At 33.8% G+C, this 19,446-nt stretch overlaps 1 protein-coding gene across 1 annotated transcript; it reads left to right on the forward strand.

The window, feature by feature from the left end:
- Window positions 1–274: 274 nt before the first annotated feature.
- Window positions 275–2,968, forward strand: LOC107917665 (1-aminocyclopropane-1-carboxylate synthase CMA101). Its single transcript, XM_016846964.1, has 4 exons — window positions 275–415; window positions 1,675–1,803; window positions 1,879–2,039; window positions 2,110–2,968. Exons 1-4 carry the CDS (start codon window positions 275–277, stop codon window positions 2,966–2,968), a joined length of 1,290 nt encoding a protein of 429 aa, XP_016702453.1.
- Window positions 2,969–19,446: the final 16,478 nt, after the last annotated feature.

A 19,446-nucleotide genomic window follows, 5' to 3' on the forward strand; every position in this document is an offset into this window, starting at 1 on the left:
AATATATTTTATTTTTAATTTTATTTATTATTATTGAACAAACAATTTAAGTGATTAAATAAAAATAAATAATTAACTTATTCAACCATCAATTCAATTATTACAATATTTAACAATAGAATTTGAGGTGGAAAACAAAATCAAGATGGTGAATTCACATGCATATATATATATAAGTGGGGCGGGGAGTATGAGATTATAAATAGCCTAATTCCCTCAAAAGTCTATAAACAAAACCCGCCAACCTTGAAGCAGTGGTAAAGGAATAAGGGGGATGTTGTCAAGCAAGGCTAGTTGCAATAGTCATGGAGAAGACTCATCATATTTCCTGGGGTGGCAACTTTATGACAATAATCCTTTTCATGGAGTTGTTAATCCCACTGGGATTATTCAGATGGAGCTTGCTGAGAATCAGGTATTCCATTTTTTTACCATTACTTTTCTTAATTAATTACTATCATTCAAAACTTATGGGTGAAAAAAAAACACCATATATGTTTTCCCTTTTTCCTATTTTTTTTCTCAAAAGATAATGCCATTGTAAATTTAGTTTTTGGGTTTATATATTTTATATTAATTGAACTTTTATTTTATCTATATTTATATTATTTTATAAAGTTTTTAATTATTTTATAAAGTTGTTAATTCAATTGGTATCATAAATTAATTCAACATCAATTTAATTTTAAAAAATTAAAAAAAATTATATAATTTTTAAATTAAATAGCTATACCACAAATTTAAAGAAAATCTCAAAAAAAAAAAAGTTGAAAGATTCAGGACCTTTTGGGCGCAGGTTGAATTCTTTGATGTTTATATTTTTAATCTAATATTTTCTCTTTTACCACAACGTATGTGCCACGTAATCTAGTTACTTTTAGTCACAATTGATGAAGAATTTTTTAGATGTCAATTTTGACATAAACCCAAAATGTGATGAAATAATTTAAATTCGAAGTCACTCCAGCAAGTAATTTGAACTCGAGTCATAAACTTAAATGGTAAAGCTTGAAATGGCTTGATTAGTAACTTTAAATGATACGATCTTAAAATAATTCAAATTAAAAATAATTTGAACTTAAAATAAAGTGATTAAAAACCAACCTAGTTAATTTGTCTTAATAAAACTAAATATTTATTTAGACTTTGTTTATTATTGAGGTTAAAAGTATTTTTCCAATCCAAACTTTGATTTCAAACAAATTTTTTATTAAAAAATAACTTTTTAAACAAAATATTGTTTTTAAACGGGATTTTAAAGTTACCTTCTAATCTTCCCTTTAAATATTCATGTGATAAAAGATTGTTTCAAACCATGATTCCACGTTATCTTTATATTTTTTTAATGAGAGAATAACAAGTCAAATTTTTTGCTCCTACTTTTCAGTATTAAAATCTGATTTGTCATTCTCCAATTAAAAAAAATAAAAATAACAAAAATGACGTGGAATCATAATTTCATACAATACTTTCACCATATTTTACAACATCACTTATAAAATTATTTATCCAACACTTTTCAATTTCAATACTAAACCTCCCCTTCATCTATCCAGGTATATAAGCTAAATAATATTATTTAATTAAAAGTAAACCGAATTCTAAGTCCATGATTTTTATTGGAAAAATGGCTATCCATGCTAAATCAATAGCTATAATGCGTATTTGTCTCAGCTATCTTTCGACCTGGTAGAATCATGGCTATGGAAAAACCTGGACGCCATGGGATTGAAGAAGGATGGAGAATCTGTATTCAGGGAAGCTCTCTTCCAGGACTATCACGGTTTACCTGCTTTCAAAAAAGTACTCCTCCCCCCCCCCCCCGCCCCCCTCTTTATATATATATATATAGTAAATCAAATAACCTCATTTGTGCAGGAACTGGTGGAGTACATGGCGAAAATCAGAGGGAACAAGGTTACATTTGATCCCAACAACCTGGTGCTTGCCGCTGGTGCAACTTCAGCTAATGAGACTTTGATCTTTTGCCTTGTTGATCCTGGTCAAGCTATCCTTCTTCCCACACCATACTACCCTGGGTATGTTTTAAACTCCCTACTCTTATTGTATTGTACAATCTCCATGGATCATAACCATGTTTAGTTGCAGGTTCAATAGGGATCTTAAATGGAGGACTGGGGTAGAAATTGTTCCAGTACATTGTTGGAGCTCAAATGGGTTCAGAATCACAATGTCTGCACTTGAAGATGCTTACCAGAGCGCTCAAACACTTAACCTCAAAGTAAAAGGGGTTTTAATAACCAATCCATCGAATCGACTCGGCACAACAATGACTAGGGAGGAGCGTAGCCATCTCATTACATTTGCCATTGCCAAAAACATTCATATCATAAGCGACGAAGTTTTTGCTGGAACAGTCTTTGACTCTCCAGGTTTCATAAGCATTATGGAAGCCGCAATGGATCGAAGCCTTGAAAATGAAAATCCGGGTTTATGGAACCGCATTCACATTGTTTACAGCCTTTCTAAGGATCTAGGCTTACCAGAATTTCGTGTCGGAATGATTTATTCAAACAATGAAACAGTGGTGAGTGCAGCTACTAGGATGTCGAGTTTCGGCCTGGTTTCATCGCAAACGCAGTACCTACTCTCCAACATGTTAGCAAACAAGAAATTCACCAGCAAATACATGAAGGAGAACCAAAAGAGGCTTAAAAGGAAAAAAGAAATGCTGGTTTCAGGTCTTAGAACATCAGGAATGGAATGCTTAAAAAGCAATGCAGGCTTGTTTTGTTGGGTGGACATGAGACATCTCTTATCTTCCAACACATTCGAAGCTGAAACAAAGCTGTGGAAGACGATTCTATGCGAAGTTGGGTTGAATATGACGGCGGGTGAGTCTTGCCATTGCAGTGAACCAGGGTGGCTCAGAGTCTGCTTTGCTAATATGTCCCAAGCTACGCTTCAAATTGCGATGAGACGACTTCGTGATTTTGCTGAACGTTAAAGCTGTGGTGGTAGGATCGGTAATAAGATCAGTAGTCAGCAGCAAAACATGTCGAGTTTAAGAAGGAAATTGCTCAGCAATTGGGTTCACAAATTATCTTCATCTGAATGTGATGAACAACATCGTTAGGTTATTCTAGCTTTATTTGTATTTATTGTAATATATATTTTGATGTATGTTGGTACATTACAGAATAATTAAGTGAAATTACATTTATAAGAGTGGTATTTATCTCTTTTTCCAATTATAAGAAATTTTAATTCTTTACTCGTGTTTGCTCTGAAAGTATAATTATATATTAATTTCTTATGTTATGTTTGTTAATATAAATTATAATTACACAATTTTTTTAATGTAATTTTTATTCATCAATAATAATATCAATCATTTTGATACATAATTTTAAGTTTATTATAAACTTTATAATTTTTTAAAATTAAATTAATAAATAAATAAATAAGAGGGTTTTATTAATTCATTTTGTCAATCTAATTGATATCTAATTAATATGGATTTTATTAAATTAGTATCGTGTATCAAAATAAAATATAAGACAATTCTTGTGCTCATCTATTTGTTTTCATATACCGGCATGATACATAATATAGGGAATTAACTGTAAAAGCTTAATTCAAAAGCAAAAAAAAAATAATAATAATAATAACTTGGTTCAAAGCATCTCATATTATCGCTATCTATAATGGAAAAGAGCAATTTTCCATTTATATAATGGATCGTATAGTAAGACATAAATTAAAAGAATCCACACCTACTATAAATTCTTGTGACACACAAAAAATGATAATAAATTTTGTCGCTAATAGTATAATAAATAAAATAGAAATTAATTAATGAATTTATTAGTGAGATGTAAACCTTGTGATAAAAGATAAAGAAACAAAGGAGGAATTCATATCCAACTTAAACGAAGTATATATTTTAAGGCAACATATATGTATGTCTGCTCGCATTGCATGAAGAATAATTGATCAAATTCGTCGACGTTCCTACGAAGAAACATTTATGATACTAGAACTCATGTCCTATCGAGCATGTTATCTTATTTTAAAATTGGTTTATTCTAGGGTAGCAAATGCTCGTCATAATAGGGGTTTCAATGAAACTTTAAATTCTAAAAAATATTAATTATTATAAAAAAAAGTATTAGAAATACTTAGAAAAATAATTCTCTAAATAAGTAACAAATTTTAAAATTAAATCATCATATGACATATGTTAATTCATGAAAGTATTCAAGAATACAAGTAATTATATAATTAACAAGAAAAATAGGAGCTATGAGATAAAAAAAATCTTAAACTTTTGTTTAAAAAAATTAAGCTCCTCTACAAAAAAAAAATGCACTCAATTAAGTCCTTTATAACAATTTGGTTTTTAATGGTGTTGAAAATTATTAATATTTAATATTTAATATTTACGAGACTAGTATAAAAATATATTAAAATTTGGTCTAGTAATTTTGATTAATTGAAAATTAATTGAAATACAAGTGTAATGATCCTAAAGTCAGTGGTATTGAAAAATGCAATTTCAGGACCTCATTTTCATAAACCAAACTCGTAAATATTTCTATTAAATATTTACAAATATTCACAGAGTTATATTATAGATGAATTAAATTTTAGTTAGGTAATTTTATCGAATTAGTAATTAATCAATGTATAAGGACTAAATTGTAATAGTAATAAAAGTAAAATTGCTAAAGAAATTTTCATTAGAACTTGAACTAAGGACTAAAATGGTAATAACGCCACTTAAATATTGGGGACTAGGAAATTATGGTATGGTATAAAATTTGTATGTTATAAAAATTATAATTTAGTTAATTATAAAATAAAACATATATGTTAAAACTAAGTTAGTGAAAAGAAAGAGAAAAAAATAATTCATTTCTTTCTTCATTCATGCCAAAATAAGTAGGAGAAGAAGAGAAGTCACGGCATTGAGGGTTTTAAATTTCAACAATAAATTGGTTAGTGCAATTTAGTCTCTTTCGTTTTTTCGTAATTTTTATGTTTTTGAAATCTTAGAATTTGTTTTAGCTGACTCGTGTGTTAATTTTCAAAATTTTTAAAGTTTTAGAAAGATGAAATTGATGGATTCTTGAAGTTTTAGGTATTAAATTGATAGATTTTAAGCTTAGAAGTGAAAAAAGACTAAATTGTGAAGTTAATTTATAGTTTTGCTCAATAGGGACTAAAATGCATAAATTGTGAAATTTGAAAAAAATGAGAAATAGGAGGTCCAAATTGGAATATAGTGAAATCGGGTTGAAAATTGGAGTTTCTAAATTGAAAGTTATGTTAGTCCTAGTTTTAAGGACTAAATTGAATAAAATGAAAATTTTTAGGAGCATTTGGATAATGAAATTAAACTAATGCATGCACATAATAGTATGATATAAGATGTTTGAAATTGATAAATTGGAGGAAATAATTGTATAGATAAAAAAATTGGACCAAATTAGAAATAATCAGGGAAAAGACAAAATTGTTGAATAGTCCTTAAAGTTTCAACTTTTTTGTTATTTTAACCAAGTAAGTTTATATGGTAGGGTTATATATAATCGTGACATATTCTTGATTTATGAAATTGTTTTTGTGTGGTTGTAATTTGAATTGTTTACAATTTGGTTCAAAAAGGTGTGATGTGGACTAAATTGTAAAGAATTCATAAATTGATTGATAAATTGAATATGATGGATTGAAAATTGATATATTTAATTAATTTATATATGATTATGATTTATCTAATAGGATTGATATGAATTTGATTGATTATCAAGATAGATGATTAAATTGAATAATTTGTAAGATATGTATGGCCTTGAAATTGAATGTGATTTGAATAGAATTTGATATTATATCATTACTGGAATATTATTTGTAACTAGAAATGACACAAGATCGTCAAAAGGAAAAGGGAAGGCTAGAAACGATGGGTGACGCAAGCTTTCGGTTTGTATTTCTATGACCCGGAACTAATTTTAGTTAATGCATATTTATTATATGTTGCATTATATAGCATTAAGGTAAGCTATTAATATATTTTGAGTGAAAATTCTAAGAATGGATGTAACAGCCCGGTTTAGACTCTAGTCAGAATAGTGGCTTCGAGGCCACAAATTCGAGGTCGTAAAATTATTTTTAATATTATTTTTGGTGTTTACAGCATGTGACTTAATATGTGTGAAAATTTTGTATGCTAAATTTATCGTTGAAGTGGTTAATTTTAGAAAAGGACTAAATCACATAAAATACAAAGTTGATATTCTAATTGTTTAAATGGTTAATTGCTATGATTCATTAATGGTGAAGTCCTTATGTTGTGAATAAACCATGGATAATGGAAATTTACAAGAATAGCCATTCATTAAATGATTTATGATGTTTTAAACAAAGGTTAAAATGGTAATAATAGAATTAATGTATAATTAAGTAAAAAAATCAAATATGGTTTCATTATCATCTTTTAATGGCTGAATGAAGCAAAGAAGAAAGTAAAATAGGGCTTTGAAATTTCGGCACTTCTCTAGCTTGATTGAGGAATGTTTTGAGCTTGGTTTTTGATGATTTTTATGTTTTTGTGATCGTTGCTTCGTGTTCTAACTAACCCATGTTTCAATTTTTGAAAGTTTTGATGATTTTGAAAGTTTCCATTGATGAATTCATGTGTTTTATGATGTTTGATGATAAATTATGAAAGCTTGGTGCTTGATATACGTGTTTTGTAAAGTGATTTTAAGTAAAAATACATATTAGGGATTAAATTGAGAAAAGTGTAAATTGAAAGGTTAAATTGTGAAATAAATGAAAGTTTTGGGCTGCTAGGGACCTATAGAGAATTCGGCTAAGCATGGGTTTAATTGAATTTTGAGTAATTTGTGTTTTTATGAAATAGGGACTAAATTGTATAAATATGGAATTTTAAGGGCTAACTGCAAAAATGCCCAAATATGTGTTTATGGATTAAATTGAATGAATAGGTGATTAAATGGGTTAATTTGAATACATATAGATCAAGAAAGAAAAAACACGAATTTAGATTGGAGAAAATTGAAGGTTATCGAGTAATTGATCCAATTCGTCAATTCCGAGTACGAGGTAAGTTCGTACGTGATAAATGAAGTTACAATTATGTTTTTAATGCTTTAATAATGCATAAATTGTATATATGTGACTACGATTGTGTATGACAATAAATCGACTATGTTTGGCACTTAGTGTGCATTTCAAAATCGCTTGGACTATAACTAGCACTTAATGTGCGAATTGGAATAGCTTCGGCTATATGAGGCAGTAAGTGTGCAATACCAAGATAGCTTTGGTTTAATGTAATGGCACTAAGTGTGCGATATCGTTATAGTTTCAGCTAATCATTTATGCACTAAGTGTGCAAGTTCTTTGAGCATTGAAAGATTTCTGAATGATTTAACGTATTGAACAAAGAGGTGAGAATGAAATAAATAAATATGGGAAAGTACAATTACGTATGATACCTATGTGGTAGTTGATACTATGTGTATGAAGCTTGATGAATTTGTATATATATGATAAAGAGTCATGGATTAGAATTGAATGATAATAGGAGAACTACTAAGTGTTTATTAATTGATGATTTGTATATTATGAACTATTGAGTATATTTCGTATGAACTTACTAAGCTATGAAGTTACTGTGTGTTATTTGTCTTTGTTTTATAGAGTATCAAAGCTAGCTCGGACATCGGGGATCATCGGGAACCATCATCACACTATCGATCATCTTGTTGGTACTTTTGAAGCTTTTTATATATGGCATATGGCATGTATAGGCTAGTGCTATCTTGTTATGTTTTGAGTTATAATATTAGCCATGAGATTTTGGCTTGTAAATATGTTATGTATAACTATCTAAGTTGGCTTGAATTTTGTGTTTGATAAGTGTTATATGTGATGTATATAATGCTTTATGAATTGGTTTAGCTTGAGATGATGATATGATGAGTTTTGTGATATGAAATAGGGGATGATTAAATGCATTTAGAAGTCAAACAAGTTTAATGATTTTGATATATATTGGTTATGAAATTGAGAAGTTGAAATATTGTGTAAAGATGACATAATATGTGTATGAATTGGTTGGTTTTGGTTGCTTATAAATGTCTTGAAATGGTACCATTTAGGTTGATTTGTATGCAAGAGAAAAGGGTGGCAAATTGACTTTGCAAATGGTCTATTTTTGTCCATACAGGCAGAGCCACGGGCGTGTGTCTCAGCCATGTGTGACACACGGCTATGTTACACAGCCATGTGTCCCTTGGGGTACCCTTCAAATTAAAGTCAGTATACCCTCCAGTTTTGGCACGGCCTAGACACACGGGCGTGTCTATTGGCCGTGTGTGGCACACGGGCTGGCACATGGGTGTGTGGTCGGCCGTGTGGCCCAAGTCAGTAGCCTCCCTAATTTTCACACGGCCTGGCACACGAGTGTGTCCTCGGTCGTGTGGTACAAGTTAGTATGTATGTCGTGTTTTCACACTGCTTGTGACACGAGCGTGTCTGGTGGCCATGCAAGGCACACGGCCTGTTCACAAGGGTGTGTGACCCTGTAATTAAAGAAAATTTTCCAAGTTTCTTAAAGTTTTTATATGTGATCGGTTTAGTCCTGAACCGCTTCTAAGCATAATTTAAGGTCTAGTAGAACCTTTTAAGGGACAATGTGAATGGTTGTGAATAGTTTATAATATTGAATGCATAAATGTATGAGATTGTGATGTATTGTCTGATAATGCCTCATAACCTTATTCTGACGACTAATATGGGTTAGAGGTGTTACATTTAATTGGTATCAGAGCTACGGTTTAGTCGATTCTAGGACTAACGTAGCGAGTGAGAGTCTAGCTATACATGCTATATATATAAATTGCGATAGTGTGATGATTGTTGATAGTTAAAATGTGTTTTTATATAGTAAATGGATCCCGAACAAGCAATAGCCGACGATGTTGAAAGTAATGCGCCTACTCCCGCTCAAGGGGCAGTGCCGACCGATTTTAAGCCTATTTCTAGTAGTTAGAGAGGAGAGGCTAAGCAAGCCTTCTTCCAATTGATGAGTGTGGTTCACGGAATTTGTACGAATGAATCCAGTTGCTCAACAACCACCACTCCCACCTGTTCCTCAACAAGTCCCAATTGTACCACAAGTGATAAATTCGATTTGATTGAGTAAGCCGCCAGTGGATAAGTCATGTAAACACGGGGTCAAAAAGTTTCAGGCTACAGTTGATAATGATGCTCAGAGGGCTAAGTTCTGGCTACAGAACATGATCAGAGTATTTGATGAATTGTCTTGTACTCCGGAAGAATGTATCAAATGCGTAGTATTTTTGCTTAGAGATAATGCATATCACTGGTGGAAAACATTGACATTGGTGGTTCCTAGAGAACGGGTTACCTAAGAATTCTTTCAGACTGAGTTCCGAAAAAAGTACATATGCCAGAGATTTCTCGATCAGAAACATAAAGAGTTTCTAGAATTGAAATAGGGCCGAATGGCTGTCACTGAGTACGAAAGAGAATTCGTACGGTTAAGAAAATATGCTCGAGAATATGTGTCTACTAAGGAGATCATGTGTAAAAGATTTGTTGACAGGTTGAATGAATATATAAAGCTGTTAGTTGGGATACTTGAACTGAAAGAATTTGTAGTATTGGTTGAGAGGGCTTGTAAAGCCGAAGATCTCAGCAAAAAAAAAAAGATAAAAGCTTATTCAAAGGCAAGAGATTCGAGGAAGAGATCAATGAATAAATCTTATCATTCTTCGTCAAAGAAATCTAGAGATTATTTTAACTGATCGACAGTTTCAGTAGGATATCAGAATAGAGATCATGGAAACCAGTACACCAACTCTAAAGCTCAAGCCACATCGATATCGAGTGTTGGTAACGTAAAAGATGTTAAGCCCGAGTTTTAACAATGTGGAAGACAGCATTCTGGAGATTGTTGGGGGAAAAGTAATAATAGAACTTGTTACAGTTGTAGTTCACGAGATCACTTTATTAAAGATTGTCCAAGGTTAGTTGAAAAGATAATATTCAAAACACGAGGTCGAGTAACACTATAGCTAGAGGTAGACCACCCAGAAATTCGGGCAATGTGAGTGGTGGTAGAGGTGTGACATAAGACACTACTATGAGATCTGATGCCAGAGCACCTGTACGAGCCTATGCTATTCGCGCTCGTGAAGAAGCTTCATCTCCAGATGTTATTAACGGTACTTTTACTCTCTATGATACTAAATTTATTGCATTGATAGATCTAGGATCAACTCATTCATATATGTGAGAATTTAGTATCTAGTAAGCCTGTAGAGTCTACTGAATTTGTAATTAAAGTACCGAACCCCTTAGGCAAGTTTGTTTTGTTTGATAAAGTTTGCAAGAACTGTCTATTAATGATTAGGGATAGTTGTTTCCCAGCCAATTTGATGTTGTTACCATTTGATGAGTTTGATATAATTCTGGGTATGGATTGACTAACGTTGCATGATGCTGTGTGAATTGCAAAAGAAAGACGATAAATTTGAGATGCTAGAATAATAAGATTATTCGAATTGAGTCAGATGATCTAAATGGTTTACCAGCAGTGATTTCTTTGATGTTAGCTTAAAAATATGTAAGAAAGGGTTGTGAAGCTTATTTTGCTTATGTGCTTGATACGAAAGTGACTAAAAAGAAGATTGAATCAGTGCTAGTTGTGTGTGAGTATCCAGATGTGTTTCCTGAAGAGTTATCAGGTTTACCACCGATACGAGAGGTTGAGTTTGGCATTGAGCTAGTGCCGGGAACAATGCTGATATCGATAGCTCTGTACAGAATGGCACCGACAAAGTTAAAAGAATTAAAAGCTCAGTTGAAAGAATTAACTGATAGAGGATTTGCGCAACTGAATTTCTCGCCCTGGGGTACTCCTGTGTTGTTTGTGAAAAAGAAAGTTGGTACTATGAGAGTGTGTATAAATTATAGACAGCTCAACAAAATGATGGTCAAGAACAAATATCCTCTACCACGAATTGACGATTTGTTTGATCAATTGAAAGGGGCTACTGTGTTTTCAAAAATAGATTTGAGATCGGGTTATTACCAATTACGAGTTAGAGACTCTAATGCGCCAAATACTGCATTTAGAATGAGGTATGGTCATTATGAATTTTTGGTTATGCCTTTCAGACTAACGAATACACCTGCTATCTTTATGGACTTAATGAACCGGATTTTCAGACCATACTTAGATCGATTCATTGTTGTTTTCATTGATGATAAATTGATATATTCGAGAGATGAAATTGAGCATGCCAGCAATTGAGAATCATATTGCAGACTTTGTGTGATAAACAATTATATGCAAAGTTTAGTAAATGTGAATTCTGGTTGCGTGAGGTTGGTTTTCTGGGGCATATTGTGTCAGTATCGGGCATTTGAGTTGATCCAAGTAAGATTTCTGCGATTATGGATTGGAAGCCTCCGAGAAATGTTTCCGAAGTCCGTAGTTTTCTGGGACTAGCGGGATATTATAGACGATTTTTTAAAGACTTTTCGATGATTGCAACTCCATTGACGAGATTGCTTTAGAAATATGGAAAGTTTGAATGGTCCAAGAAATGTCAGAAAAGTTTTGATCAGCTGAAGGTTCTTTTGACTGAAGCTCCAATGTTAGTACAACCAGAACCGGGTAAAGAATTTGTAATCTATAGTGATGCATCGTTGAATGGTTTGGGTTGTGTTTTGGTGCTGGAAGGCAAAGTTATAGCTTATGCCTCGAGATAGTTGAAGCTGTATGAAAAGAATTACCCGACGCAGGATTTGGAATTAGCAGCCATTGTATTTGCATTGAAGATTTGGCGCCATTATCTGTTTGGTGAGAAATGCCATGTTTATTCTGATCACAAGAGTTTGAAATATCTGATGACTTAGAATGATTTGAATTTGTGATAGTGGAGATGGCTAGAATTTCTAAAAGACTATGAGTTAGTGATTGATTATCATCTGGGAAAATCTAGTGTTGTTACTGATGCATTAAGCCACAAATTTTTTTATGTTTTACATGTAATGAATACTCAGTTGGCTCTATCTGATGACGGTTCGATTGTAGCAGAGTTGAAAGCGAGACCGTTATTTATACAGTAGATTTGTGAAGCTCAGAAAGTTGATAGTGAATTATTAACAAAACGGGCTCAATGTGATTTGAACACTGATTCAGAATTTCAAATTGATGTTAATGATAATCTGAGATTCAGAGGTCGAATTTGTGTTCTGAGAAATTCAGAGTTAATTCAGATGATTTTGAATGAAGCACATAGTAGTCGATTGTCTGTTTATCCGAGAAGCACGAAAATGTATAACGACTTGAAAAAACTCTATTGGTGGCATGGTATAAAATGTGACATCTCAGAGTTCATTTCTAAATGTTTGATTTGCTGAGCATCAAGTGCCTTCTGGTTTATTGCAACTGATTATGATTCCTAAATGGAAATGGGATAGAGTGAATATGGATTTTGTTTCGGGTTTGCCCTTATCTCTAAGTAAGAAAGATGTGATATGGGTGGTTGTTAATAGACTGACTAAATCAGCTCATTTCATTCCAGTACGATCGGATTATTCACTTGAAAAGTTAGCTGAGTTATATACCTCTAAGGTTGTGAGATTACACGGAGTACCTGTTTCTATTATATCAGACAGAGATCAGAGATTCACGTCAAGGTTTTGGAAGAAACTACAAGATGCGCTGGGTACAAAGCTACATTTTAGTACCGCATTTCACCCGCAAACGGATGGTCAATCCGAGCGGATTATTCAGATACTCGAGGATATGTGAGCTGTTGCATTCTTGAGTTCAAAGGTACGTGGGAATGATATTTGTCATTGATTGAAGTTGCATATAATAATAGCTTTCAATCTGGTATAAAAATGGAACCTTACGAAGCTTTGTACGATCGCAAATGCCGAACACCTTTATATTGGACTGAGCTCAGTGAGAATAAGATACACGGGGTTAATTTGATCAAAGAAACTGAACAGAAGGTGAAAGTGATTCACGATAGCCTGAAAGCAGCATTAGATCGTCAGAAATTGTATGTAGACTTGAAATGGAAAGATATTGAGTTTCAGATTGGAGACAAAGTGTTTTGAAAGTCTCACCGTGGAAGAAAATACTCTGATTCGGTCGTAAAGGCAAATTCAGTCCGAGATTTATTGGACCTTATGAGATTATTGAGTGTATCGGGCCAGTTGCTTACAGATTGTTGTTGCTATCTGAGCTAGAAAAGATTCATAATGTATTTCATGTATCCATGCTTCGACGTTATTGATCTAATCCTTCGCATGTAATCTCTCCATTGGAGATTGAAATTAAGTCTAATATGACATATAAAGAGGAACCGATACGGATTTTAGATTACGAGGTTAAAGAATTGAGAAATAAGAAAATCTCTTTAGTGAAAGTCTTATGGCATCGGCATGGGATTGAAGAAGCTACGTGAGAGCTCGAAGATGCTATGAGAGAACACTACCCAAACCTATTCGCTGGTAAGATTTTCGGGGACGAAAATCCCTAAAGGGGGAAAGTTGTAATAGCCCAGTTTAAACTCTAGTCCGAACAGTGGTTTCGGGACCACAAATTCGAGGTCGTAAAATTATTATTAATATTATTGGTGTTTACAATATGTGATTTAATATGTGTGAAAATTTCGTATGTTATTTTATCGTTTAAGTGGTTAATTTGAGAAAAGGACTAAATCGCGTAAAATACAAAGTTGATATTCTAATTGTTTAAGTGCTTAATTGCTATGATTCATTAATGGTGAAGTCCTTATGTTGTGAATAAACCATGGATAATGAAAATTTACATGAATAGCCATTCATTAAATGATTTATGATGTTTTAAACAAAGGTTAAAATGGTAATAATGGAATTACTGTATAATTAAGTAAAAAAATCAAATATGGTTCCATTATCATCTTTTAATGGTTGAATGAAGCAAAGAAGAAAGTAAAATAGGGCATTGAAATTTCGGTACTTCTCTAGCTTGATTGAGGTATGTTTTGAGCTCGATTTTTGATGATTTTTATGTTTTTGTGATCGTTGCTTCGTGTTCTAGCTAACCCATGTTTCAATTTTTGAAAGTGTTGATGATTTTGAAAGTTTCCATTGATGAATTCATGTGTTCTATGATGTTTGATGATAAATTATGAAAGCTTGGTGTTTGAAATACATGTTTTGTAAAGTGATTTTGAGTAAAAATAAATATTAGGGATTAAATTGAGAAAAGTGTAAATTGAGGGGTTAAATTGTGAAATAAATGAAATTTTTGGGTTGTTAGGGACCTATAAAGAATTCAGATAAGCATGAGTTTAATTAAATTTTGAGTAATTTGTGTTTTTATGAAATAGGGACTAAATTGTATAAATATGGAATTTTAAGGGCTAAAGTGAAAAAATGCCCAAATATGTGTTTATGGATTAAATTGAATGAATAGGTGATTAAATGGGTTAATTTTGAATACATATAGATCTAGAAAGAAAGAACTAAGATTTAGATCGGGAAAAATCGAAGGTTATTGAATAATTTATCCGATTCGTTAATTCTAAGTACAAGGTAAGTTCGTACGTGATAAATGAAGTTAAAATTATGTTTTTAATGCTTTAATAATGCATAAATTGTATATATGTGACTACGATTGTGTACGACAATAAATCGACTATGTTTGGCACTTAGTGTGCGTTTCAAAATAGCTTTGGCTATAAATAGCACTTAGTGTGCGAATTGGAATAGCTTCGGCTCTATGAGGCACTAAGTGTGCGATACCAAGATAGCTTTGGTTTAATGTAATGGCACCAGGTGTGCGATATCGTTATTGCTTTGGCTAATCATTTATGCACTAAGTGTGCGAGTTCTTTGAGCATTGAAAGATTTCTGAACAATTTAACGTGTTGAACAAAGAGGTGTGAATGAAATAAATAAATACGGGAAAGTATAGGTATGTATGATACCTATGTGGTAGTTGATACTATGTGTATGAATCTTGATGAATTTGTATATATATGATAAAGCGTCATAGGTTAGAATTGAATTATAATAGGAGAACTACTAAGTGTTTATTAATTGATGATTTGTATATTATGAATTGTTGAGTATATTTGGTACGAACTTACGTACTAAGCTATGAAACTTACTGTGTGTTATTTGTCTTTGTTTTATAGAGTATCAAAGCTAGCTTGGACATCGAGGATCTTCGGGAACTATCATCACACTATCGATCATCTTGTTGGTACTATTGAAGCTTTGTATATGTGGCACATGGCATGTATAAGCTAGTGTTATCTTGTTATGTTTTGAGTTATAATATTACCCATTAGATTTTGGCTTGTAAATGTGTTATGTATAGCCATCTAAGTTGGCTTGAATTTTGTGTTTGATAAGTGTTATATGTGATGTATATAATGCTTTATGAATTGATTTAGTTTGAGATGATGATATGATGAGTTTTGTGATATGAAATAGGTGATGATTAAATGCATTTAGAAGTCATACAAGTTTAATGATTTTGGTATATTTTGGTTATGGAATTGAGTAGTTGAAATGTTGTGTGAAGATGATATAATATGTGTATGAATTGATTGGTTTTGGTTGCTTATTAATGTCTTGAAATGGTACCATTTAGGTTGATTTGAATGCAAGAGAAAAGGGTGGCAAATTGACTTTGCAAATGGTCTATTTTTGTCCATACGGGCAGAGACACGGGCATGTGTCTCAGCCGTGTGCAACACACGGCTATGTTACAAGGCCATGTGTCCCCTGGGGTACCCTTCGAATTAAAGTCAGTATACCCTACAGTTTTGGCACGGCTTAGACACACAGGCATGTCTATTGGCCATGTGTGGCACACAGGCTGGCACATGAGTATGTGGTCGACCGTGTGGCCTAAGTCAGTAGCCTCCCTAATTTTCATACAGCCTGGCACACGGACGTGTCCTCAGCCGTGTGGTACAAGTCAATATGTATGCCCTGTTTTCACGACTTGTGACACGGGCGTGTCTGGTGGCCGTGTGAGGCACACGACTGTGTGACCCTGTAATTAAAGAAAATTTTCTAAGTTTCTTAAAGTTTTTATATGTGATCGGTTTAGTTCCGAACCACTTCTAAGCATGATTTAAGGTCTAGTAGAACCTTTTAAGGGACAATGTGAATGGTTGTGAATAGTTTATAATATTGAATGCATAAATGTATGAGATTGTGATGTATTGTTCGATAATGCCTTGTAACCCTATTCCAATGACTGATACGGGTCAGGGGTGTTACAGTGGAAGTCAATAACGTGACTTGGACTAAATTGAATAGAATAGAAAGGTTTTGAAATGGTTCATGATTGTATGAATTGGTGCGTATTTGGTTAAGTATAAATAAATTATAAATAGGTTCAAATATGATATGAATTGTTATAATAGTGATTGGATTTAGTAGTTAGGTAAATATGCTAATTAGTTTAAATGATTAATGTCTTTGTTACATGAAGGGATAATAGTCTTATGTGTTTTGGGCATAATGTGAAACATATATGAACATCAATTTGAATGACAAAGTTTTGAAGGCGGAACCTTTCCATTCCTTCTGAAACTATTCTCACTCAGCACCAGAAAGGCTCATTGCATAGATGCTCATATCATTGTTGACGTAATGGAACAGATAGCAAAAGTCTACTTGGCTTACATCAAAAGGGCACACGACAACTTGGGCGTGAAGGATATAATTGGACCTTAACTTGGGAATATAATCAGCAACCCTTGCTGCAGTATCTGCATTGTATCGCTCTAGGGCTTTGTTGTTTTCCTTTTGGATCCCCTATAAATCCACCAAGTGGTGTTCCTCTTGTGCCTTGATCTGGTCCTCCAATTGGCGAACACTACTCTCAGACTCTATTTTCAAGGAGTTGTACTTAGGCTCCCATCTTGAGGTAAACTGAGTGAACTCTTAAATTTGGTGGCTTTGACCTCTTATGTTTGGTGGAGTTGGGCCAGTTCTTGATTCTGGGAGGCTAGGGTTACCTTTACTTGATCCCGTTTAGTTTCAGTTTTGCCACATCATTCATGGAAGGCTTAGCCAAGCAAACCACATTCCTCCACCACAATCAGGTAGGAGCCAATCAACTTCAAGAAAGATGGTTTACGTGATTCAGATAAGGAAGGAAGAGTACATTCTTTCAGTTCTTGAGGCAGGCCCCTCTCTCATCGTAGATTGATTTTTGTTGGGAGTAAATTTAATGTCTCGCCAGAAGAAGAAGGATGTTGCCTTGGTCTAGTAGGTATAAATAGCGATGCAGAAAAGGTAATTTAGGGAGTAGACTCATCAGATGGACCTTGGGTGAGGGGAGCCAAGTCCATTGGCATGGCAGACTCTGTCTGATTCTCGAGATGAGAAGGGCAGACATACAAAGTAAGCTCTCTCTCAGAGCTGACTGGTTTCTTCCCTTGCCTATGGTGGACTAGTCTACTACCACTACTCTCCTCAGTACTTCAAGAGCTCCATTTAGTCTTCAACCTCTTACGTCTACTATTGCTCGTCTGTACTTTCGCATCAACAACATCAATGGCCTTCTGCGTCCTCTCCATAATGGCATCTGCATCCACTACTTGAAGCCTGAGACAGAATAGATAATTGGGCAGAACTTGCAAAAGAAGAGTTAGGGTCAACCATACGAGGAACAAAATCTCTATTAAAGAAACTCTCCAGCTACTACTACTGGGGGAATAGACTAGCGGCGCATGCGCTGCTTGCAGTAGGTGTAAAAGAAATGTGGGGGTTCCTCTTTCCTCCTAACTAAAACAACTACTAGGTCATCAGAAGCATCATAAGGCCATACTATGTCAGAGTTGTGCACGACCTGGGATCAACCCAATAACTGTATCGTCAAGCCTATAACCATTTGTACTAAGAGTCTTCGGGTAAAAAGGGAAAATATTTTTTACGGTAATGAGACTCTCCAAAATAAAGGAGTGACCTAGCTTTAATCGATCAAATTGATCCTTCGCGGCATCATTATCTAGAGGTTGCCTATAGGTACAAACAGATTCGGAAGGGATAGACTATTGGGTTGGGAACCCAAATCCACCCCTCAGATTGTACCTCACTCGAATGAACTTGTTTCTGTTAAGGTGAAGGTTTAAAGCCCATAGAAAGTATTGAAATGGATCAACCTAATATAGGTCCTACAGATGGTCACTTTTAATTGATAAATCCATTGGAAAACACCAAGGATGGGTGGCTCACTATTCAGGATACAATCGATAAAATAGGTAACCAAGGTCTACCAAGATAAGTCGGCGAGTTGCCCTAGTGCAATTTTTACTCATTGAGGACAAAACAGAAGAAAGGATGAAGTTGGAGGTGAAATTCAGCTTCAAACAGATAAACAGGAAGAATAATGTTGTTGGAGTGGTCTTTCAGTTGACATTCGCCATGAACAAGGTAGTAGTCGTAAGCGATGTTCAGCAGTTGTATCCCTCTAAGACCCAGAAAATGGACCATTTCCTTTTGAGACGTGGTATAACTGAAAGGTGGGGTTTCCACTAGGTGCTTACCCCGTAACCACTAGGTCTAGCCCCATCACCCTCTTTGTCACCCTCATAAACTCTCCTACTACCACTACCACGATAGTTGCTACCCTCGCGATTACTGTGTTTGATTCTGACCATTTTGGGGAAGGATAATGAAAGAAGTAGAAAAAGCTTAATAAATTACCTATAAAACTTACTGAGAAGTTGTCAAAGGAAGAAAGGAAGTGGAACTCAGACGAAGAAATCTGAGAAGGCCAAGAGAGAAACTGGGATTCGAAAGGAAACTTAGTCAATAAGGAGTTGGAGAGTAATTTCAGATGAAAAGCCTTCTTTCATAATGTCTTAATTTAAATAGACAAACATCCACGGGATGTTTGATTAATTTGAAGTAAACGATTCAAATTCTCAAATTTGTATTTGACACTTATCAAGTTGAAAACGATTTTTCATAAACCCCTCGATAGATTGAAAATGGGAGGATCCGCTAGAGTAAGTCGACCAACAAGTTTCCACCAAATGAGTGTACATAAGGTGGAATCAAATCGGTAACTTTTGTCGTGACAATGATCTGGAACAAGGTGTAAACCAAATATTCTGCTAGAAAGGCAATAAGGATACCTATATATAGAAATCTGTTGTGTAGGGAAGGTAAAGATCCACCATTTAAGCGAAGTAGTCTAAGGTGTTAGAGTAGGCCCAAAGACCAATCATGAGATGATTGTAATCACATACTTGTTTTACCTTGTTTGTTAATATAAGACATTGCCATTGTTATTTCAGTTTCTTTCTCTGTGTAAATAAATTTATTAGCAATAAAGTCCTAAGAATAATATGATACTCTTAAAAGGTCCTTAGTCAAGTATTATTG

This window comes from Gossypium hirsutum, chromosome A01 (assembly GCF_007990345.1).
Source record: "Gossypium hirsutum isolate 1008001.06 chromosome A01, Gossypium_hirsutum_v2.1, whole genome shotgun sequence".
NCBI classification, from domain to species: Eukaryota; Viridiplantae; Streptophyta; class Magnoliopsida; order Malvales; family Malvaceae; genus Gossypium; species Gossypium hirsutum.